General features: G+C 40.2%; 1 protein-coding gene across 4 annotated transcripts in view; it reads left to right on the top strand.

The window, feature by feature from the left end:
* Positions 1-23,101, top strand: part of WDFY3 (WD repeat and FYVE domain containing 3) — a 305,264-nt gene extending 282,163 nt beyond the window's left edge. For 3 of the 4 annotated variants that reach the window (XM_030819089.1, XM_030819088.1, XM_030819091.1), the window contains 9 exons: positions 298-452; positions 1,417-1,575; positions 3,807-3,986; positions 7,874-8,056; positions 9,517-9,613; positions 13,476-13,799; positions 14,440-14,551; positions 15,303-15,500; positions 19,725-22,921. In XM_030819089.1, coding sequence (XP_030674949.1) covers positions 298-452; positions 1,417-1,575; positions 3,807-3,986; positions 7,874-8,056; positions 9,517-9,613; positions 13,476-13,799; positions 14,440-14,551; positions 15,303-15,500; positions 19,725-19,848 — 1,532 coding nt within the window. In that variant the 3' untranslated portion in view covers positions 19,849-22,921. Of the gene's footprint in view, positions 1-297; positions 453-1,416; positions 1,576-3,806; positions 3,987-7,873; positions 8,057-9,516; positions 9,614-13,475; positions 13,800-14,439; positions 14,552-15,302; positions 15,501-19,724 lie in introns of all 4 variants that reach the window. The other variant, XM_030819090.1, reaches the window with a different exon arrangement.
* The last annotated feature ends 737 nt before the right edge of the window (positions 23,102-23,838 follow it).

Below are 23,838 nucleotides of genomic sequence, written 5' to 3'. Positions count from 1 at the left end.
CAGATTACTCTCTACAACCCTAGGGAGGCAGACCTGAATGGTAGTAACCAAACCAGAGAGTGCCCAGAAATAGGAAAGCTGGAGGAAAGTCCTGCAGAGGACCTGTTAGGTTCAACATTCCACCCAACAGGTCTTGTAGGAGATTCAAAAGCCCAGCTCTGTTTCTGAGATCATTTTGTCTCAATGTAGGTGTCAGGATGCTTGATTTATATGAATATTTGAAATTATCATGCTCTATGACATAATGACGTTAGTTTTTCCTGTTCCTGTCCTAATACCATGATTTCTTTTTTCTAGAACTCAAAGAACCTGTGGGACAAATCGTATGTACAGATAAAGGTATTCTTGCGGTGGAACAGAATAAGGTTCTTATCCCACCAACCTGGAATAAAACTTTTGCTTGGGGCTATGCAGACCTCAGTTGCAGACTGGGAACCTATGAGTCAGACAAGGTTTGCATTATTTCCTGCCTACTCATTTAATATTGCTCTTTTGTGGTCTGGCTATCCTATATGACTAATAGGGTTGGGGAGAACCCAGTCCAAGGGCTTGTCAGCTGTTCCTCCAAACCCCAAAAGAAAAGTGAGCTTTCCTATTTGGGGAAAGGAGAGCTTCACTGAGTGAGAGCAGGAAAAAGGAGCTCATAGAGATGTCATGTTCCCTGCAGAACAAGCCTCTCTTGCAAAGTTGTGTAATAGGGGCTAGCAGTTTCCTTCTCACTCAAAGAATTCCTCTGAGAGATCCTAGCCAGCAAGGTGCTCAGCATTTCTGTCAACCAGAGTAGCCTCCTTTTGATGAGTCACCATCTGGCCCACTTTTCATTTTAGTGCTCCAAACAAGCTGGCAGAAAACCTGTTGCTCCATCCCACAAGAAGCAACAGCAACTGTTTTGGGTCCCATAAGTACCTCTTGGAGAGATGATCCGTAGTGATCCTTTAGTGCCCTGTGTTTGCACTCCAACAGTCCCCTCCCAAATGCAAGACGAAAAGAATCTGCATAGTCTGTTATGTTGCTTTGTAACATGATTCCATTTTGTTGATGTTCTCCTTAGCAGCAGTCATGATCTCTTTTCACATTCTGTCTACAGCAAATGCATCCTTTTGCCACATTGTCCCCTGCACCTTCCATAGGTCACACAATTTGAGCATCACTTTCCCAATCTGGAGAAATCAGAGACCCCCAGTATGAGCAAAGTCCTTTTTGGTTATGACTTTCAGCAGCAACAATAGTTTGGAGGCGGTAGGGGTAGTTCAGGGTAGAGATTCCGTGGATATGCTTCTGAACTAAAGCTAGCTCAGAGCATGAGCCGCTGTTTGCTGGTGAGGTGCCTGCACCTTCACTCAGCTCTGCTCCTTGAGTTTCAGAAGTTTGTAGTACTTAACGGCATGTGTGTCTCACATCCGTTTTACTTTACAGGCCGTGACTGTTTATGAATGCTTGTCTGAGTGGGGCCAGATTCTCTGTGCAATCTGCCCCAACCCCAAGCTGGTCATCACGGGTGGAACAAGCACGGTTGTGTGTGTGTGGGAGATGGGCACCTCCAAAGAAAAGGCCAAGACCGTCACCCTCAAACAGGTAAGAGAGAACATGAAAATGCTAAGAGGGACATAGTCCATCTCCTGTGCCTATACCCTGTAGGAAGTAAAAAGCTTCCTTAATTCTGAGGCACTTCAGATATAATGGACAAAACCAAAGTGATGTTCTGTTGCTAGAAATACTTTTTTGAAAAAAAAAAAGGAAATCAGAATAGGCTGTTTCTAACAATGATCTAAGCCAGTCCCTTTGTTAAAATCTGAAGAAAGTTATCTTTAGGTAACATATATTTCAGTGTATTTAAGTAATATAAACGCAAAAGTCTAAATTGAATTATGTTTGCTATTGACTCATATTAATTTCCTTCCAGGGTGATTTCCATTTATCTGCCACTAAATTCTTTATTCTTTGTTTTTCTCTTTTCTCATTTGTCATATACTTAAGGATATGCCAAACTCATGAATATATTCAGTAGAGCCCTTGATGATTTAATTAACAAGTATTTCTGATTGCATGTTACATACATGACTCTATTATTAATATTTACTTAAAGCAAGAGTCCTTTTATAATTAAGCCATTTCTTAATATTTGATCTGTGAGAGAACTTACCATAAGGTATTTTTTAAATAAGGAGCATATATCTAAGTATTTTTAATGATATAAATTTGAAAAATAGTGTTACAATACTACTTATCAATTATTGAGCACCTCTATTTCAGGGGACTATGTTGAGTATTCTACAAATACAAAACTCTAGTCCACACAATTCTACAAGGTAGTTATTAGCCCCATTTTACCCCTGAAAAACACACAGGTTAGAGTGGTCAAGACACAAGTCTAAAGTCACATGTAGCAGTAAAGCTATAATTTAAATTAAGTTCTGTCTGACTTCAAAGCTGTTATAAAGCCAAACTCAAACAGTGGTGTCATAAATACCTATAGAAAAAAAATTGAACCCCTGTTCAGTATAAAACTGAATCATCTGTATAGGCCAGAAACTTCACAAAGTTGCTGGGTCCTGAGGCAAGCCATATAAAGAGGGAGAAAGTCTTGAAGTGAACAGATTACAAGGTTAATAGTACATTTTGCTGATCTAAATTCTGCTTAAAAATATTTTCCATTTAGAAAATGCACTTTGAAAGTAATGTGCCAGGAAAAAGGACTTCCTACTTAAAATAGTTTCCTGGGGTTTGCTAAGCATGCAATAAAGATGTCTATATGACCAAAATTTTAAGCCAACTCATTTTTTTATATTATGCACACACACACATATATATATTTCATGTGTATACACAGATAGTTTTCTCTCTCAAAAGTATTAAAAAATTGTTCAACCTTCAATCTATAAAAAATACTTACTCTACATGATAGAAAAATCTCTCCTCTAAGTTTACACTGATTTACACCCAAGGCTTTCCCCAAATGTACAATAGGAGGCAACCTCTTACATCCTAGTGTGGAAGGCGGCAGATGAAGCCAACTCATTATTAAGCGGATATATTTTTCTGCCAGGGCAGATGGCCCATTCTGAGTACTTAGGAACTACTAACCGTAATCTAAATCTTTTTCTTCAGAATATTTACTTATTTTCACATCCTGCCATTTCCCTGGGTCCTTTTTCTCTTCATATTCCAGCAAAAGAGGGAAGTTCTTATTCTAGTTTAAAGAAAGAATTCCTCTCAGGGACAAATACTCAGATGTCTCCCATTGGCAGCAGGACTTCAGCATGTTGACGCCTCAGGACTACATTCTCCCTTTGTCTATTGTAGACCATGTGCTACAACCATGTGGTTCTCACAGTTTATGCATTTAAAAAAAAAAATTCATTCAATTGTAATTCCTTAGAATGGTCTGAACAGGAGTTTGTGGCATAAAAGAATAGATATAGAGTTGAAATTATGTATTTTTGGTGCCCATAATCAGTACATCTCTACATAAAAATGGTATAAAGAAACCCAAGCTGGGTTGTGGTTGTCATTCCCTCTTCCTTCTAAGATCCTGGCTCAACTCCAGAAAAGAAGTAATGTGAAAACAGAGAGAAGAGCCTCCAGAGTGCTCCAGGCTTCTCTCCACCCCCGTGGGCTGAGGCAAGGGCAGTCAGCAGGAAGAGAAAGGAGGTCTGCCTTCCAGACTCTCCAGACACCACTGCTCGAGTCACCTACTACCCAGCATGCGTGCCACTGCTTCCTGATGCATCCAGGAGCTTCTGGAGTCACTGTGGAACCCTGTCACTGAGACCAACCTGATTTTGTTTGTTTGTTCTCATTCGTAGGCCTTACTGGGCCACACTGATACCGTGACCTGTGCCACAGCATCATTAGCCTATCACATAATTGTCAGTGGATCCCGTGATCGAACCTGTATCATTTGGGATTTGAACAAACTGTCATTTCTAACCCAGCTTCGAGGGCATCGAGCTCCAGTTTCTGCTCTTTGTATCAATGAATTAACAGTAAGTAGTAAATTGCCCACTTCATTTCTGTTTAGGTAAACAAGTAGTCTTGGCCAAACTCAATTAAAAATGGTGGGGCTCAGGGGAACATGTCTGAGTTGCAGCTGCTCGGGAGGCTAAGGCAGGAGGATTACTTGAGCCCAGGACTTCTGGGCTGTAGGCACTATACCCATCAGGTGTCTGCACTAAGGTCAGCACTGATACGGTGACCTCCTGTAAGTCAGAGACCACCAAGTAGCCTAAGGAGGAGTGAACCAACTCAGTTTGGAAATGGAGCAGATCAAAATTCCCATGCTGATCAGTGGTGGGCTGTGCCTGTGATAGCCATTGCACTCCAGCCTGGGAAACAGCAAAACACTGTCTCTTAAAAAAAAATAAATTTTTCTTCTAAAAAAATGACTCATTGTTTTTGAAGTTGATAGATACTCATTTTATAAAAGTTACTACCTTTTCTTTGATTTAGTGTTGTTTGAAAAGCAAATAGATGTTAAAGTTTGTAATCCAGAGAGCAGTTTTGTCTTAAAATTCATTCACTGCTGCATACAGTAGAGAGAACAAAATTTGATTAAAATAAAACAAAGCTTTCTAGAATATGTTTTTTTAAAAAACAAGAAATTTGTAGGATTTGTTAAGAATGTTAGAAATTGGCCGGGCGTGGTGGCTCATGCCTATAATCCCAGCACTTTGGGAGGTCAGTGCAGGTAGATCATTTGAGGTCAGGAGTTCCAGACCAGCCTGGCCAACGTGGTGAAACTCCGTCTCTACTAAAAATAAAAAAATTAGCCGGGCTGGTGGTGGGTGCCTTTAATCCCAGCTATTTGGGAGGATGAGGCAGGAGAATCGCTTGAACCCAGGAGGTGGAGATGGCAGTGAGCCGAGATCGCTCTACTGCACTCCAGCCTGGACAATAGAGTGAGACTCAGCCTCAAAAAAAAGAAGAAGAAGAATGTTAGAAATGTGTTGAAAATTTTAATAAAATATAGTCAGAGTATGGAAAGTAAAAAGGGTGACATTTGGGTCCCCAAACAAGAGAAAAATTCTTAGATAGCTATTTTCGAAACAGATCCAAAAGTTATCAAAAGATGCTATCTCTTTTCAGAAGTAGTTCATATACAAATAAATGAAAGAAGTCAAATAAAATAAATGCCCTCATCTAGGATCCCTCTACACATACCAAGCCCACCTGAAGCAGACAAAAGGGGATTCATTGCTAAGATGGTCTTGAAACGGGAAGCTTGAGGGCAGGTTTACAGAGACTAAGGCCTCACAAGCTTATCGCATTAGTAAGTAGATGATGTGTGTCTGCATGTAGGTAATGCCCCATATACAAATCAGTCTTGGGAGTCAACAGGAACCCACCCAAGCCTCATCGCTTCTTAGCTATATATGTCCATCACCACCTTACCCTCACCCCTACCACAGGGCCATCCTTCATGACACAGAACAGTTCTAGCCATGTCATTGAGTGACATTCACACCATCACCTACACAGACAGCTTTCCTCTTGAAGGATGCTGCATCTTTGATTTCTACCAGAAGTTACTCAGTATTAACACTTTTAGTCAACTATCTTGTAGTCACTTATTTAAAAAGGAAAAAGAAAGGAATTCACTTATAGTTGTCAATCACTTAGAGTGTCTTATTAATAATGGCAGATGTACTCAGGTTGAGAATGAGTGAGGGACATGCAAGGGTAGAAGAGTCAGATTTGTTTTTGTTTTTGAGACGGGGTCTCGCTCTTCCACCCAGGCTGGAGTGCAGTGGCGCTATCTCCGCTCACTGCAAGCTCCGCCTCCCAGGTTCACGCCATTCTCCTGCCTCAGCCTCCTGAGTAGCTGGGACTACAGGCGCCCGCCACCACACCCGGCTAATTTTTTTGTATTTTTAGTAGAGACAGGGTTTCACCATGTTAGCCAAGATGGTCTTGATCTCCTGACCTCGTGATCCGCCCGCCTCGGCCTCCAAATTTGTTTTTTCTGTCTGAAAGGTTTAAAGAGGTTTTCAGAACAACACCTTAGGTTGGTCCTGCAAACATTTGAACCAAAAGAGCTTTACAAAAATGTGGGTGCGTAGAACTGCTCTTATGCAGCAGTGTTGAGTCAGATGCTTAATTCATTATTTGGAGCACTTTGTTTTGGGGTTGTTCTAAACTTAAATACTGATAATTTTATTATAGCCAGTTGTTATTTGAGCCAGTGCACACTAGTGGATTGCAATATTTGCTGCAAATACTACAAAAGCAGTCTTTTCTTTTTAAGATGCTTTTGTAATATCTTAATAACTCATGAAAAGATTTCTATTTCTGTTGTGTTTCTCCAACCAATATCAAGCCTGCTTTACTTCAGTTTATACTTCAGGCCAAAGCTACTTTGCCTTTAATTCTTCTTATGTCTCTGCCCTCATAACGACAGGATTTACTCTAATAAACTCTAATTAAGGCCTCAGAGTAACTGAAGAAGGTCTTGCCCAGTGCAGAATGGAGCAATTTTCTCTTGCAGAGACTAAAGCCACTAAATAAAACTCAACTGCTGACACTCATAGTCAGAGATGGTTCAGTAACTGATACAGAAGTAGACACAGCAATGCTTTGCTAAGTATTGTTTTGGTTTGGGTTTTGGTTTATCTCTTGCCATTTTGGTAGCAGAAGAGCTGGGGGGGTGGGAGGAGCAAGGAGGAGCAGTAGCAAGACCAGCACAGACGGTGCAGCACAGACTGTGGATGGAACAGGCCCAGTCCTCCTCCTCACCCTACCCCAGCCTCCTCCACCTTACCTTCTTATGTGTTGATGCTGCTTTGCAGCTTCTAGTTCTCCTCTGTTTTTACTGACCATCTTCAGACTTATGTAGGTTCTTATGTATCTCCTGAGGGTGCTGAACTTTACCAGGTCTTTTCTAAAGGTAATACCCAGCATTGTGACAAACAGACTATCTTAGGAATGAGAGAGGCAGCACAGTATGGTATATAAGCTTTGGGGCTATAGAAAGCTGGCTTCAAATCTCTGATGATAAATAAGTTACTTAAGTTCATTGCCCCTCACTTTCATCCTTTACAGCAGGGCTAGTGATAATCTCACAAGGTTGCTGTGTTAATTAGAACATTCCAGTGACTGGCACACAGGAGATGCTTCAGAAAGCATCCTTCTTTCTTTAACTATAGTGTGTTGTGTTCTCACCAGGTTAGGTAGAGCCCAGCCTGGTAGAATTTAAGAAAATAGGTTGTTCTTTTCTATCTTTGGAACTCATAAAAACATAAGTTATCAGCTCAGGGAGTCTTGGTTTTTACTAAGTTTGCCAAGAAGTGACCCATTTACCAGTTTCCTTTTCTCCCCCCACATTCCCCCACCCCTATTTTGAATACAGATTTTAAAATAGGATATGACAGCATTACCAAGATTGTGCCTTTTGATTTATTGAAGAAACACAACTATATCTGGACTAAAAAATGCCTCTTCTACCCTATGGTTTTAGTGGTTGGATTCATTTTGTAAAAGTGGAGGTGGATTCCTGCCTCTAGATGAAAGGCGTAATAGATTTTGTTAACAATGGGAGGAAGAAGAGTAGTTCTTCATCTCCTCAGATGACAGGGAGCTTTCTTGTGTCGCCAGACCTTGCTCAGCAGTGTGCCAGGGACGTGAACCTGCCCTTTGTCTCCATCCGTGGTCCCTTTGGCCACTGCATCCACTCAACTATGAATTCTTAAAGAAGCCTCTGTTCAGGGTATTTTTTTTAAGTCAGCAAGTACTGAATTTCAGGTTACCCAAGAAATTAGCCACTAGTCTTAGGACTGAAAGGCTTTTTGAGAACTAGGCCAGGGATTCAATTTGCTTCAGAAACCAGAAGGTAATTGGAAGGGAGCAAAGAGAATGACGTTTTTCTCTCTCTTCTCAGGGGGACATTGTGTCCTGCGCTGGCACATATATCCATGTGTGGAGCATCAATGGGAACCCTATCGTGAGTGTCAACACATTCACAGGTAGGAGCCAGCAGATCATCTGCTGCTGCATGTCGGAAATGAACGAATGGGACACGCAGAATGTCATAGTGACAGGACACTCAGATGGAGTGGTTCGGGTAAGTGAACTGAGAGAAAAACTCATTAGGATATTTGTCATCCTAGTTTACCTGAAACTTGTAGCTAATTACAGGTTAAGAACACCTGAACAAGTTGTAATGTTTAGTGAACTCTGGCTCCCGCTCAGACAGGCCTTGGCCTCTGCATTATCAGACATGAGGAACACCGGTGTCTTGGCCTCTTTTCTCCCTATTAAGTAGATCTGGTAGTGCTACTGGCCATTTGACAGCTTGACACAATGAGGTCACTTAAACATGATTCCTATGTCACACTGGGATTGCTCAAAATGCGAACTGCAGAAGTACTGGGTTTTCAGCCTGTCAAATGGCTTTGTAGGGAAAACATAGTGAGCAGGGATAAGTCTCTTCCCTACAGAGAATCACAGTGCTGGAAAACACTTCCAGGGTCCCCAGCTAGGATCCCAGATGACTGCACCGGAAGCCTAGATGTAGTTTATCCTTTTCTTAGGTTGCTATGTGCTGGGCCTCTACAGAAAATAGAGGCAATGGAGTATTCACTTTTGTAGTCTGTTGAGGTACTTGAGTTTTTCTGTCTCAGGAGATTTTTCTTTGTGCTTGTTTTTCTTGAATTGTGCTCTTTGTAAAAGCAGAGAGCAGCTGATTACCACCCTCTTCAGTCAGAGTCACATGTTGAAAGACAGTGAGGCCATCAATCCACTCCAATACCACACCCTGTACCTCACACGATACACATCTGTGCACACACAAAACTCACAAACACACACACCCTGCAGTCCGCTTCCTCGACAGTGGTATTTCACACTGCTCATAAAATAGCTCCCTAGCCAGGCACCTGGGGATTCTGTTCACTGTGTGCCCTCTTGGAGATCTATAATGTGTATTAGCATATGCAAGACTCTGGGAGGTTTTTGTAGGAAACAAAAAAGTTTACTTAGTTGAACTATGTTTTTGTTTTGTTTTTGAGACGGAGTGAGTTGCTCTGTCGCCCAGGCTGGAGTGTAGTGGTGCAATCTCGGCTTACTGAAACCTCTGCCTCCCAGGTTCAAGCAATTCTCCTGCCTCAGCCTCCCAAGTAGCTGGAATTAGAAGCATGCACTGCTATGCCCGGCTAATTTTTGTACTTCTAGTAGAGACAGGGTTTCACCATGTTGACCCGGCTGGTCTCAAACTGCTGACCTCAAATGATCCGCCCACCTTGGCTTCCCAAAGTGCTGGGATTATAGGCATGAGCCCCTGCGCCTGGCCTGAACCATGTTTTTAAACTGATATGACTATAATCTTTTTCCCTGTACTTTGAAACAGCCGTTGTGTGCAGGCAGCCCCCTGCCACATCTTCCAAGATATGGGAAATATAACTGTATAACATGATGGAAATTAAGTTATCTGTTAACCCTGACAGTCTGTCTTCATTGAGTAATGTAAATTGGTTCCTTAATCTGTTTCTTAACTTTTTAATTTTTGTACTTATTTAAATTTAGTTTTGGAGAATGGAGTTTTTGCAAGTTCCTGAAACACCAGCTCCTGAGCCTGCTGAAGTCCTAGAAATTCAGGAAGACTGTCCAGAAGCACAAATAGGTATTTAATACTTCTAAAAATGACTCAATCGTTTTCATATTTCTTTTAAGTCACTGTGGATAAACTTATACCAAACAACATAAAGAGGAGCCCAAGGTTGGGCACTGCTTGGAGAAGCATGGTTGCTGCCTGTTGTGTGATTCCTTTGAGCAGACATGCAAGGTTTTCCCTACTTCACTGGGCAACATTCAGTGTGGTGGTGTCTTGTGGTTAACTTCCACATTCCATACTAAATATAGCACTTACTTCCTAGAGTACCAAAGGCTTTGGCTTTCACTTCTGAAAACACACAACAGACCTAGAGGGCGTGCTGTTGTGTAAGTCAGACAAGCCCTGCTGCACCCCAGCCCCACATTTGTTCTGCCCACCATGGGGCTGGCTCAGTGTGGATGACAGATACAATCGTGTTTGTAAACAATTAACAGAGGCAGACCAGAGTCCACAGTCAGACTTGCTTACGTTAGGGCATTAATTCACACTGAAGCCTGGTTACCTATAGTCCATTATTTGTGAAGCAATTTAAAATTTTCCAGTGAAATATAGAGATAATTGATTTCTACCCAGAATAACTGAAAGCAATGCCATAACGCCAGGCTGAGATCTGCTTTGCATTGCAGTCACTGAAGAAGCCACCCCGTTTGATGTAGAACACTGGGTACAAGGAACTTCCTGGAAAGGAACAAGGTTTTAAGTTTGACCTTCAGATTGTTTCTCCATGATTGGCTTTTGTGCACTGAGAATTCGGTGTGACTTTGATGATGTGAGAGAGTTAATAAAGGAAACTTAGCAGAAGGACACAAGTCATTTCTCTACATAAGCTGAAAGTAGCTTTTACTTTCCATGCCAGAGAAGAAAAAAGAGCCCTTGGGCAGGACATTTTAATGTTGGTGTTATATTAGTACATGTAAATTTCTAATTACAGCCCCACCAAAAAGGTCATCTGGGTGTTTGGGGACATAAAAATTCAGTTTAATTCAATAAGTGTTTGGGGGTTACCTGTTATATGTCAGATATTGAATTAAGGGAACCAATGAGAAGTGGGTCATTTTCCTTTCCCTTAAAAAGCTTTTAAGTAAATAACAGTGGAAGAGGAGATGAATGAGTGAGATAGAAGGGGTCAAATTCAGGGTGGAAAGATACTTGTATGTCTTTGTTGTGGGCAGTCTGGCAGAAGTGGTAGAGAGGGAGAACAGCCCACAGGAAGGATTGGACAATGTAGAAGTGGTGAGATTTGTGGGCACTTGCTGGGGTGAAATGGAAACAAGCTAGTGGTTCACTGGAAATTAAAGCCGCTTCCAAAGCTGCTTGTTTGCAGACCTCAGAGCTCACGATCATAAGCCGTTGGGGTGAAAACTTCATTCACATTAGTCCAATAGCCCCCTACTGAGTAGGAAGCAGGCAAAGTATTTGTCTTACTAAGAAAATAACTTTGGTGGGCTCAGTATCCTCAGGAGTTGGTTCTAAGACCTCCTTTTGATACCAAAATCTGAGAATGCTCAAGTCCCTGATATAAAATGGTGTATGTAGTATTTGCATAAAACCTGCTAACACCCTCCTGTATACCTTAAATCATCTCCAGATTACTAGCAATACAATGTAAATGCTGTGTAAATAGTTGCGATATTGTATTGTTTAGGGACTAATGACAAGGAAAAAAAATTCTGCACATGCTCAATAACAGACACAATTTATTTCCCCAAATATTTTCCATCTGAGATTAATTGAATCCATGGATGTGGAACCCACAGAAATGGAGGGCCAGGTATACTTGTTTCTTATACATTTTCCCTCCAGTAGACTTTATTGCAAGAGAGTAGAGAGTTGATGTGAAGAAATGCAAAATAACAGTGAAAAGAGGAAGAAGAACAAAATTCCAAAGTAAGGCTTTCATAGAATAATTCACTAATCTTTAGCCAGATGTTGTGGCATGCACATGTGGTCCCAGCTACTCAGAAGGCTGAGGCAGGCAGATTCCCGGGGCTCAGGAGGTTGAGGCTGCAGTGAGCTATGATCGCTCTACTGCACTCCAGCCTGGGTGACAGAGCAAGATCCATGTCTGTAAAAATAAATATGTAAATAAAAATTTAAAATAGATAATTCACTAATCTTTGAGTCATTAACCACTATATGCAATGGCCCTTTTCTCTACCATCTTGTAGAAAGAATATCCAAAAGTAGCCGGGCGTGGTGGCTCACGCCTGTAATCCCAGCACCTTCGGATGCTGAGGCGGGTGGATCATGAGGTCAGGAGTTCAGGACCAGCCTGGCCAACATAGTGAAACCCCGTCTCTACTAAAAATACAAAAATTAGCCTGGTGTGGTGGCAGGTGCCTGTAGTCCTAGCTACTTCCAAGGCTGAGGCAGGAGAATCGCTTGAATGCAGGAGGCAAAGGTTGCAGTGAGCCAAAATCATGCCACTGCACTCCAGCCTGGACGACACAGCAAGATTCTGTCTCAAAAAAAAAAAAAATATATATATATATGTATATTTAAATACGTATATATATATATGTATATTTAAATACGTATATATATGTATATTTAAATACGTATATATATGTATATTTAAATACGTATATATGTATATTTAAATACGTATATTATTTTTTTTTTTTTTTTTTTTTTTTTTTTTTTTTTTTTTTTTTTTTTTTTTTTTTTTTTTTTTTTTTTTTTTTTTTTTTTTTTTTTTTTTTTTTTTATGTATATTTTAAATATATATATATGTATATTTAAATACGTATATATGTATATATACACTAGTATATATGTGTATATAACATATGTTATATGTTATATTTTTTTTTATATTGTATATATGTGTATATATACACATATATGTATATATGTGTATATATACATATATGTGTATATATACATATATGTATATATGTGTATATATACATATATGTGTGTATATATACATATATGTGTATATATGTGTATATATACATATATGTATATGTGTGTATATATACATATGTGTATGTGTGTATATATACATATATGTGTATGTGTGTATATATACATATATATGTATATGTGTGTATATATGCATATATATGTATATGTGTGTATATATGCATATATATGTATATGTGTGTATATATGCATATATGTATGTGTGTATATATGCATATATGTATGTGTGTGTATATATACATATATATGTATGTGTGTGTATATATACATATATGTATGTGTGTGTATATATACATATATATGTATGTGTGTGTATATATACATATATATGTATGTGTGTGTATATATACATATATATGTATATAAAGAATATCTAAAAGTAATCATTTAGAATGACAATTTCAAGAACTCAGGAGGCACAGAACTGTTAAAGGAGTCCAGAAAAGGGGGAGAATACTTTGAGCTGAAGGAATTGGGTGATTTAGAGACAGGAATGTTTAAGCGGTGCCTTGAAAACTAGGTGACATCGGAACACACAGAGATTGGAAAGATGGGTCTAGGCGGCACCAGCAGCATGTGAAGAAGCTCACCTTTGGAGGAGCAGGTCTGCAGGGAGAGAGCTGGAGTGACACCATCTAGCTGCAGCACAGCAGGGAGTATGCGGCAAAGGCAGATTCTGGCCAGATTGTGAGAGATTGAATTCCAAGCTAAGGATTTTGGCCAAAGTTTTTAATAAACTCTTTCAGAAATTTGACTTTTTTATTTCTTTGCTCTCTGTACTCTAGCCAAAAATCCTGGCACTTACTTTCTTTTTTGTTACACTTAGCTTAAAATATTATGTCTATAGAGGCTTATAACTGGGAGGAAAAAAATACTAGCAGAACAAAGCTGGGTGTAACTTTGATGGTTCTGTATGTTCCAATTCTCTCAATGCTTCACCCAGGGCAGGAAGCGCAAGACGAGGACAGCAGTGATTCAGAAGCAGATGAGCAGAGCGTCAGCCAGGACCCTAAGGACACTCCAAGCCAACCCAGCAGCACCAGCCACAGGCCCCGGGCAGCCTCCTGCCGCGCAACAGCCGCCTGGTGTACTGACAGTGGCTCTGACGACTCCAGACGCTGGTCCGACCAGCTCAGTCTAGATGAGAAAGACGGCTTCATATTTGTGAACTATTCAGAGGGCCAGACCAGAGCCCATCTGCAGGGCCCCCTTAGCCACCCCCACCCCAATCCCATTGAGGTGCGGAATTACAGCAGATTGAAACCTGGTAACTTGAAGTCTGGTATCTATTTCTCACTCCTTCTATGTGGTGTGAGGGTTGGTGGATTGAGGCAGTGGGGTCTAGCTCTCCCTGGGCCCCACTCTGGATGTGCCCTGTGACCTGGGCCACTCAACACAGAATGCCTCTTTACACAGATGGCCTCCTCAGTTTCTTCTAGTGTAAAGTGGACTTAAAAATTCTATCCTACAATGGTGTTTGCAATATGCTGGGCATCTTTTAAAGAAAAATACCTCAAACCAAAAACTGCATTTATTCACAACTCATTAAATCACAGAAGCTAATTAAAAATGAATAAATACAACTGCATTTGCAGGTAACTTTGCCCAGAATAGAGGTAGAGGCAAGGTCCTCAATTGGAGAAATTGGATGCATCTGCTTGCATTGAAAATTTCTCCTTCTCATTAGTTTGTCTCCTTCAATGAGATGTTTCTCCAGCCTGGCCCATGTTAATGTCAAGCTACATAGCTTTACTTTCAACCAAGGCAGCAGCTGCCGAGAACTGGAAAAGCTGCTGTAGCTGTATGTTGAGGTACCCCAAGTTTAAGGCCACTGTCTTAGAGTATTTCTCCCCAGTATTGGCTTCCCTCAGTTGAGTTATGTCGTGTCCTCCACTTCTCCACTCCAGGGTACCGATGGGAACGGCAGCTGGTGTTCAGAAGTAAGCTGACTATGCACACAGCCTTTGATCGAAAGGACAATGCACACCCAGCTGAGGTCACTGCCTTGGGCGTCTCCAAGTAAGTGTCAGGCTTTTTCCGGCTCCGCTTCCCATCTGAGTCATTTGGTTAGCCAAGGGCCACATACTCCAGCCCAGTCTTTGGGGAAAAGAGATTTTATTTGTATTATCGTACGTAGCTCAAAGAAATAAATTTGAAGAAGAGCCCTGTCAGTGTATGGATATTTTTCTTTTCTTTTTCTTTTTTTTTTTTTGAGACAGGGTCTTGCTCTCTCACTTAGGCTAGAGTCAGGGGCACAATCACAGCTCACTGCAGCCTCAACCTCCCAGGCTCAAGCAGTTCTCCCACCTCTGCCCCTCAAATAACTGGGACTATAGGCGTGCACCATCACACCCAGCTAATTTTTGTATTTTTTGTAGAGACGGGGTTTCACCGTGTTGCCCAGGCTGGTCTCATGGTTCAAGTGATCTGCCCATCTCGGCCTCCCAAAGTGCCGGGATTACAGGTGTGAGCCACCATGCCCATACACTGGATTTAAATTCTGAATTTTTTTAAAAAGTGAAAAACTGCTTTTTCTGTTCTTCAAAGATACAGCAAGGGTGATCCAAAGAAAATTGAAATGGAAGTGTAAATTTGGGCTCAGTTCAGTTTTTGTCTGTTTACACATACATCTCTGAGTGAATCAAGGGTCTCTCCGGGACCTTTACCAGCCCCGACCCCAAAACACACATCCACCAAAATCCAGAGAGCCTCAAGAAGGAGATCACAGAAGCCTTCCGTGCAGTGACCTCCTCTGTCGTGTCTCCTGCAGGGATCACAGTAGGATCCTCGTTGGTGACAGTCGAGGCCGAGTTTTCAGCTGGTCTGTGAGTGACCAGCCAGGCCGTTCTGCTGCTGATCACTGGGTGAAGGATGAAGGCGGTGACAGCTGCTCGGGCTGCTCGGTGAGGTTTTCACTCACAGAAAGACGACACCATTGCAGGAACTGTGGTCAGCTCTTCTGCCAGAAGTAAGATAAGATATCTGCTTTTTGAATTTACATTGAGTAAGCTCTAAGGTTGTTAATTATGCCCTGCACACAGGTTCTGATTTGCCCTGGCGTCCCCACTACAGTATGCCTTGTTGGTATGAACCAGTCTTCACTTTTTCTGTTCTTCTTTATTACTACAGTTAGGAAATTTTTCTGTCATACAAGTCACAAACACCTTGTCATCCATGACACAGAATGCACATATGCTAATATTTCATCGTATTTAATTTAGAGGCCTGTATGTGAAATGATTCTATAAAAACTATAGATACATTGTAAGTATCCTCTTTGCACCCTTCACCAATCACACCCATTCTCCATGTTTTTATACTTTCAGAAACATGTATTGCCTCTGTAAACATTACATCATACTATTTTGGTGTTTTCAGCTTCACTTTTCAGCTTTACGTAGTATACTGTTTTTGCCCTTCTGTAACTTTCTTACTCAGCATTGTTTTTGAAATCCATTTATATAGATATCTTATTCTAATATATTCATTTTAACTACCGTCAGTTATTTTAATTATATGAATTTATCACCATTTATTTCCCTTTTGGTGCCCTCTCAGGGTTTTTTTTTTTTTTTTTTCTGTTTTTATCAGTACTATAGATAATGCTACAATGCACATCCCTATAAATGCCCTTCTAGTACACAAGCTGGAATTCCTTTAGAGATGGAATGAAATTGGTAGAACACAGACTTATTCTTGATCTTAATTAGATATTGCCAAATTACTCTTCAAAACAGTAGTGCTAGTTAATACTACCTCCAACAGGACATGAAAGTTCTCCAAATTCTTAGTCATGCTGGGTACTGCCAGACTTTTTCCACTTTTGCCAATCTGATAGCTAAAAAATAGTGCTTTGTTGTTTTAACTTGCAATGCTAGTGAGACAACATCTTTCATGTTTGTTGGCTATTTCGGTTTCCTTTTGGGTACCTTGCCCTTTTTGTTTTCCTCGAGAAGTTCTTTTATATATTCTGTGCTGTACACCTTTGTCTTTTATATATCTTGCAGATACGTTCTGCCAGTCTGTGGCTTGCATTTCAACTTTATATATGTTTTTTCTGTCATCTACAAGTTTTTAAACTGGTTGTAGTCACATGTATTACTCTTTATGATTTTTGCGTTTTTGTGCCTGAAGAATTCTTTCCCTGTCCTAGGATCACAAAGATAATCTTGTTTATTTTCTTTTAAAGGATTCAAAGTTTTATTTTTCACATTTAGGTCTTTAATTCATTTGTAATTTATTTTGGGGTATGACATGAGGCGAGGATCTATTTTTCCCCCATATGAAAGGTCAGTGGTCCCATGGCTGTAGATTTGGTTGATATCTTTGTCCTACACCCGGGTCCCAGATACACATCCACAGTCGTTACTTTTTCTGCCAGACAACAGAAAGGATTCCATGGACAGTACACTTTAAGACTTATATTGCCTTACTCCAGAGATTCTTTCATAGAAAGCATATTATTCTCAACTTGTGTAATTATGAGTCCATTCCTGAGGTTTTGTAGGCAGCATTGGCTTACTGGTATGGGCATAGTCTTTGGGTTTACACTGACCAAATGCTCATTGTACTACTTTCTGTTGCCATAATGCCAGCGAGTTACCGAGCCTCTCTGAGCTTTGGTTTCTTCATCTGTAAATGTGGGTAAGAAGACCAGTCCTCTTAGAGTGGTTGAGAGAATTAAATGAGATCACATATATGAGTGTTGTAAAGCACCAAGTTCAGAGTCTGGCAAAACAGGTGTTCCATAATTTGATTCCTTAAACCTTTGCTGCTGGGCAGTGTGGTTCGAGATGAGGGACCCAAAATGTTGCAGCCAGCCATTTCCTGTGGGAATTTTTGTGAGGCTGGCAGAGGATTCTGTCTAGTGGCTCTGTGCTTTGAAAGGCCTGCTCTATGAAACTTATAATGGGACCGGGCATGGTGGCTCATACCTGTAATGCCAGCACTTTGGGAGGTTGATCACCTGAGGTCAGGAGTTCGAGACCAGCCTGGCCAACATGGCAAAACCCTGTCTGTACTAAAAATAGAAAAATTAGCCAGGTGTGGTGGTGAGCTACTCAGGAGGTTGAGGCGAGAGAATCACTTGAACCCAGGAGACAGAGGTTGCAGTGACCCAAGATCATGCCACTGCACTCCATCCAGCCTGGGCAACAGAGCGAGACTCCATCTCAAAAAAATAGATAATAAATTTAAAAACCCATAATGGGTCTTATAGAGCAGGTCTTTCAAAGCACAGAGCCACTAGATGTGTGTGTGTGTGTGTGTGTGTGTGTGTGTGTATAGTCTTTCTTTTTTTTTTTTCTTTTTTTTTTGAGACAGAGTCTCACTCTGTCACCCAGGCTGGAGTGCAGTGGCGCGATCTCGGCTCACTGCAGCCTCCGCCTCCTGGGCTCAAGCGATTCTCCAACCTCAGCTTCCTGAGTAGCTGGGACTACAGGCGTGCACCACCACGCCCGGCTAATTTTTGTATTCTTAGTAGAGACGGGGTTTCACCATATTGGCCAGGCTTGTCTCGAACTCCTGACCTTGTGGTCTGCCCACCTCAGCCTCCCAAAGTGCTGGGATTACAGTCATGAGCCTCCGCACCCAGCCTATATATATATATTTCTTGAGATGGGGTCTTCCTCTATCACCCAGGCTGGAGTGCAATGGCACGATCACAGCTCACTGCAGCTTTCATCTCCCAGGCTCAAGCAGTCCTCCCACCTCAGCCTTCCAAGTAGCTGAGACTACAGGCAAGAGCCACCACACCTGGCTAATTTTTGTATTTTTTGTACAGATAGAGTCTCACTGTGTTCCCCAGGCTGGTCTCAAAGCCGCAGGCTCAAGCAGTACCCCCGCCTCAGCCTCCTAAAGTGCTGGGATTACAGTTTTCAGCCTCCACACCAATCATATTAATCTAGTGATTTGTACTAGCACTCCCGTATGTATGCTGGCACACATCTGTTCTTTGTAGTGTTTAATTTTCAAAATATTCTTAAATGTAGGTAATGCTTTAAATTATCCATTGCTGTTAAATGTTGGATGGAAGCTTTATTGGAAACTGACCAAACAGTGATAAGTTCTGATGAAGCAGGCACAGAAAGAAGTGCTTTCCAGAACGCACAGCCTGTGGTCTCTATGGCTGAGAGCAGTTGACACTCCTGAGGGTTCTGAGAGGTCCAGTGACAGTCCTTTAAACCCATAAGCTTATAGTACTTAATTTACTCTGTGGACATTTTTACTGGTAGATTAATGGACTAAACATAAATCTCCACTTCAAGGTCAGGCACAGTGGCTCACGTCTGTAGTCTCAGCACTTTGGGAGGTCAAGGCAGGAAGATCACTTGAGGCCAGGAGTTTGAGGACAGCCTGGACAATGTAGTGAGACCCCATCTCTAAAAAAAAAAAAAAAATTTTTTTTCATTTCCATTTCAATCTTCTGAAAATCTAAGCCTAAAGTGATTTAATACCACATCCTGAGTCACACCTGGCTTTATTCCGGGAATAGGAACTCTGAATACTTCTTAAAGAATTTGAACATCTGTTAAGAATAGTCTCCTTCAAACAGTTCTAGCAAGATAAATAGGAAATGAGGGTGTTGGGACTGGAAAAGGAAAGCCAGTCTAACTGTTTAAGAAATGATTAAAGAGTGGATCAATCAAAATGTTTAAAAGCACAATGGAACTTGATAGTGATCAAACTCATATTTCTCTTGGAAATTAGAAGACTCACTAATGAGTTATTAGTAATTCTCTTGAAAATAGATACTCATTAGTGAGTCTTCTAATTTCCACTAGTGAGTTTTTCTAATTTCCAAGAGAAATATGTCAAGCTCCAAGTAAAGACATTGACATACCTCCCAAGCTTATAGGCCATGAGAATTAGTCTACACAGGTAGAATGGCCTCACATCGCTGTTCAGACACCTTGGCCTCATTGTATAGGAAAATCTTAACGCTGTTTTTTTGTTTTCGTTTTTTTAATTCTCGTCAGTCAAAGAAATAGCTTCCCTGGTTTAATACTGCTTTTCTTCATAGACTGAAACAAATAATACAGCTTTCCTTTTAGTCCTTGTTCAGCCACACGACACAAACCAGTATGGCCTTTGGCATTTTACTGCAAGCTTTCCATTCGATTATTAATGTTTCTGGTGCCCATGATCAAGCAGGGAGAAGACCTATAATTAATTGACTTTTCCTTTCCTTTAGGTGCAGTCGATTTCAATCTGAAATCAAACGCTTGAAAATCTCATCCCCGGTGCGTGTTTGTCAGAACTGTTATTATAACTTACAGCATGAGAGAGGTTCAGAAGATGGACCTCGAAATTGTTGAAGATTCAACAAGCTGAGTGGAGACCACGGTCTGTAGACCCCTTCCCGATTCTCCTGTCCCAGCTTGGAAGGCATTGAAAACAGTCTCCGTTTACACATCTCTTCATACCACGTGTTTGAAGTGTTAAAATTCAAAGGGATCATTGAATAAAACGGGTGTAGAGTACAGGAATGGGGCAGACGCGATTCAGGTGAACAGCACAAGAAGAATATGAGGTGGTTCCTAGGAGCAACACTTTCGATCTCCATTTCTCCCTGATGACAGTAGCTGTCTCCAAGAGAAAAATCCTCACTTATTAACTCTGTTTTCTTGCATCTCATTTTTATAGAGCTACTCATCCTTATTTGGAAAAACCAACAACAAAAAAGGCTTTTAGAAAATGGTTGTAAATCTGACTTCTTTGCAAGTAACTATGTATATTGTAAATAGATATAAAAGGCCTTTTTTCTAAATAAGGACTTAACTGCCTGTAACATGAAACTTCAAACTAAACCACTAACTCAATGAACTACTTATGGTTTGTCTGACATCCCTCACTTACCAATTAATTATAAATATGTTTTTTTAAATCCCCAAAGACATTATCTGTGGTCTTTTTTTCCTTTCAAGCTCAGCCTGTGTGCCTGATGTCATTTCTTTCAAGTTGCCCACAGTATCTCCACTTAAACTAGGCTAGTAACCAAAATAATGTGGACCTTCTTTAGGAAACAGTGTGGGAGAATAGGAGTCCAGCTGTAAGATAAACTGGAAATATTTGGGCGTCTTGTACCTGGCTACGCACCACCTCAGTGTTGTTCCTACATAAACAGGGCCCCTTTTAAACTTGTATGTGGACTGCTGTTTGGTCAAAGAATACCTTCTTAGCATTGCAGAACGGTGGTCAGATGACCAATGTAGTGCAGGAAACAGCCCTGTCTCAACTAATGGAAATATATTTGCATGTAACCCAAAATTAGCTTATCTTGAATAGAACATAATAAGTATGTGTCTTTGGTGACACTGATGTTCTACTATAGCTTATTTTCAAACAAGGGGTAAAAAAAGGAAAGAAAAAAGTGTACAGAATTAACATATAAACTTTGTTGTAAAACTGAATCATGTCAGAACTGCTTAAAATTAACCTTTATCATTTAATGTCATCTACCTGAAAACAGTGAGATTTATACTGTATCAATGTCTATTTTTTTGTTTTTGCTATGAATATAATTACAGTATTTTAATATTTAGTTATTTAATTTGTTCTACTAGTTGGATACAGAACACACAAATCCAGGGGGATTAAAGCTGGAAGGGGCTAAGAGATTAGTTTACAGAGAAAAGGCTTGGTGGTGGGATTTTTTTAAATGTGTGTTATGTACATATATATATATAAAATATATATTAAAAAATGAAACAATCTAGATTTTAACATTTTCAGAAACTTAGTGATAATATTATGAACAATTCTAAAAGCCCTGTGATTTGAAAAATGTAGAATCATTAATGGCCCAAGATAGGCCTTCACACCTTCACAGGTGGGAAAGGAAAGGCCTTCACACCCTCACAGAGGCATCATGCAAAGGACAGCAGCTTTGGCTTTTCCAATTTTCCGTCTTTAGGCCCTGGTGAGAGGCACACTTATGCACTAAAATGCACATATATGCACATGCATTCAAAAATAGGCATTTGGTACAATGGTGATCTTGTACCTGATGGGCTGAAACCAGCTTAAGAACAAATTTGTTCTTCCTGATATGATAACTAGGTCTCCAAGAGAAAATACAAAGGCTGCTTTAGTGCCTTACGCTTACTAAATTTAAATCTTTATTTACCTGGGTTTGAGCCTACAGTCTATTTATGATTACATATCAAAATTGATTAAAACACTTCCATTTCTAAAAGGTCAAATATACTTGTTAATAAAAGGATTATCGGCATTAATACTTTAACTTAAAGAAAAGTTGTGTTCTGTTTTCCTTTCTGTGTCTTACTCCCCCCACACTCTCCCTCCCCCATCACCATCTTCAATTCTAATAAATAATGCTGATGTTCAACAGTTGCAGAAATTGTGCTGTTACGTAACTGTGGGCCTTGCCCCTGTCTGGCCCTCTAGATGAGTTGTAGCAGTGTTATTCTACACTTTTTAAAAGAAGCGTCCTCCTTTTGTCCATGAATCATGTTTACCCCATACCCAGTGGCAGAGGTGTTCTTTAAAGACTTGAATATATGAATGTGTGTGTGTAGTTACTTAAAGGTTATTCCTCTTTGTAATAGGAAACTATATGGGATGAACACTTTTAAACTTTCCAACACAACTTCCATTACTAACTTTCTAACAGAACTTCCATAACTAGAAGGTGGAAACCAAAACCCTCATGGTAGTATTTCCTCTGGCAGCTGGTGCTGTGGGCAACTGTTTTGTTCAATCGGGTTTCTTTTCTTTTTGCCTCTAATGCAGAAATCAACAGAATCACTCACACATACAAGTACACTCACATACATAAACTAATTATTTCTCTGGATATCTTTCTGTGTTCCATGTAAATTTCTTTACCAACATCTGTTGTCAACATGTACATCTACCTTAGTGTGGTCTGCATTCTTTTTCTGAGAGTACCTCACAGGGCTCCTGCCTGATCTTTGTAGTTTGTTCATCCATCCACCTGTTCATTTGTTCATCCATGTATTCTAACATTTGTGTGTAGTGTGCAACTGTAATGTCATGCTTTTGAAGAAGAGAATAGCTGCCCATAGCAGCCATCCGTCTGGATAATAGCAAAACACTCTAGATAAGTTATTTTGCACTTTCTTATGTATAAAGTTGGTAGAAACTTATTTTTGCTTTGTATCATTTAAATACATTTTGTTTTGGTAAATGAACTGTGTATAAAATATTTATGCCGTTAAAACTGTTTTTAGAAAGTATTTTTAATTTCAGCAAGTTTGGTTACTTGTTGCATGACTATTAACACAGCTGACTTTTTGTGTCAGTGCAATGTATATTTTTTGTCCTGTTATTAACTTGTAAGCCCTAGTAATGGCCAATTATTTGTACAGCAACAGAAGTAAATTGAAGATACTGGCTAAGACTGGATTGATTGTGGACTTTTATACTATATTGCAGAAACCAATATCTGTTTCTTGGTGGTTATGTAAAAGACCTGAAGAATTACTATCTAGTGTGCAATCTGTGATATCTGAATGTTCATTGTATATTTGTCTCTGATGCAAAAAGGTAGAGTAACACAATTACAATACATGATTAAATGCAATAGTCCAGGTACTTAAGTAATTTTTTTTTTCATTTCAAATAAATACCTACTATTTACCACCAAAAGAAAGAAAAAGAAAAGTTGTTAAGTCAGTTATTCAGGGAAGGAAAAACAGATCTAGTAACTCCCTAACTTTATGTAGTTCTTTTCTAGTTGTAAATACTTTCAGAAGCACCTGCATAAGATTGCAGAAGTATTGGCTGTTAAGGTTCCAGTTCCAGTTCTAGTTTGACTCATCCTTAAAAATCAGGCTTTCTGCAGTCTGTGCTTCTCAATTGTGCTGGATTCCCAGGGCTAATGAGTGTATGTGGATGGCAGTAAGGAGAAGCAACCCCCTTCTGGGAGATGTGACCCTCAAATTTGACTGGACCTGTAGAAAAAGACATGTCTGCATGGTTTTGGCTCTTTTTTCCTGAGCTTTATTCTCCAGCCAAAATACTGTGAAAAGTAAGCAACAGTGTGTATATATATGTGTGTCTCTTAGCACCCATAGTGTAGTCACCTAAGGAATATTCCAGTGTCCTGCCCCTTACCTGGAACTACAGCAGCCGCTGTTAGCAGCTGGTCTTTCCAGTTCAGCCTTCAATCTGAGAGTGTTAGAACTCACAATCCATTGTTCTTGTTATCAGCTTGTTTGATTTTAAAATAGCCTTTCTGTAAAGAGTTTTTAAGTTTATTTAGGCTGTTTTGATGATTTTACTTTTCCTCTTTCTAAATATACTAAATTCATTTTAAGCTT

This window comes from Nomascus leucogenys, chromosome 9 (assembly GCF_006542625.1).
Source record: "Nomascus leucogenys isolate Asia chromosome 9, Asia_NLE_v1, whole genome shotgun sequence".
NCBI classification, from domain to species: domain Eukaryota; kingdom Metazoa; phylum Chordata; class Mammalia; order Primates; family Hylobatidae; genus Nomascus; species Nomascus leucogenys.
Note: the sequence above shows the minus strand (reverse complement) of the source record. Positions and strands in the feature narration are given on the sequence as shown.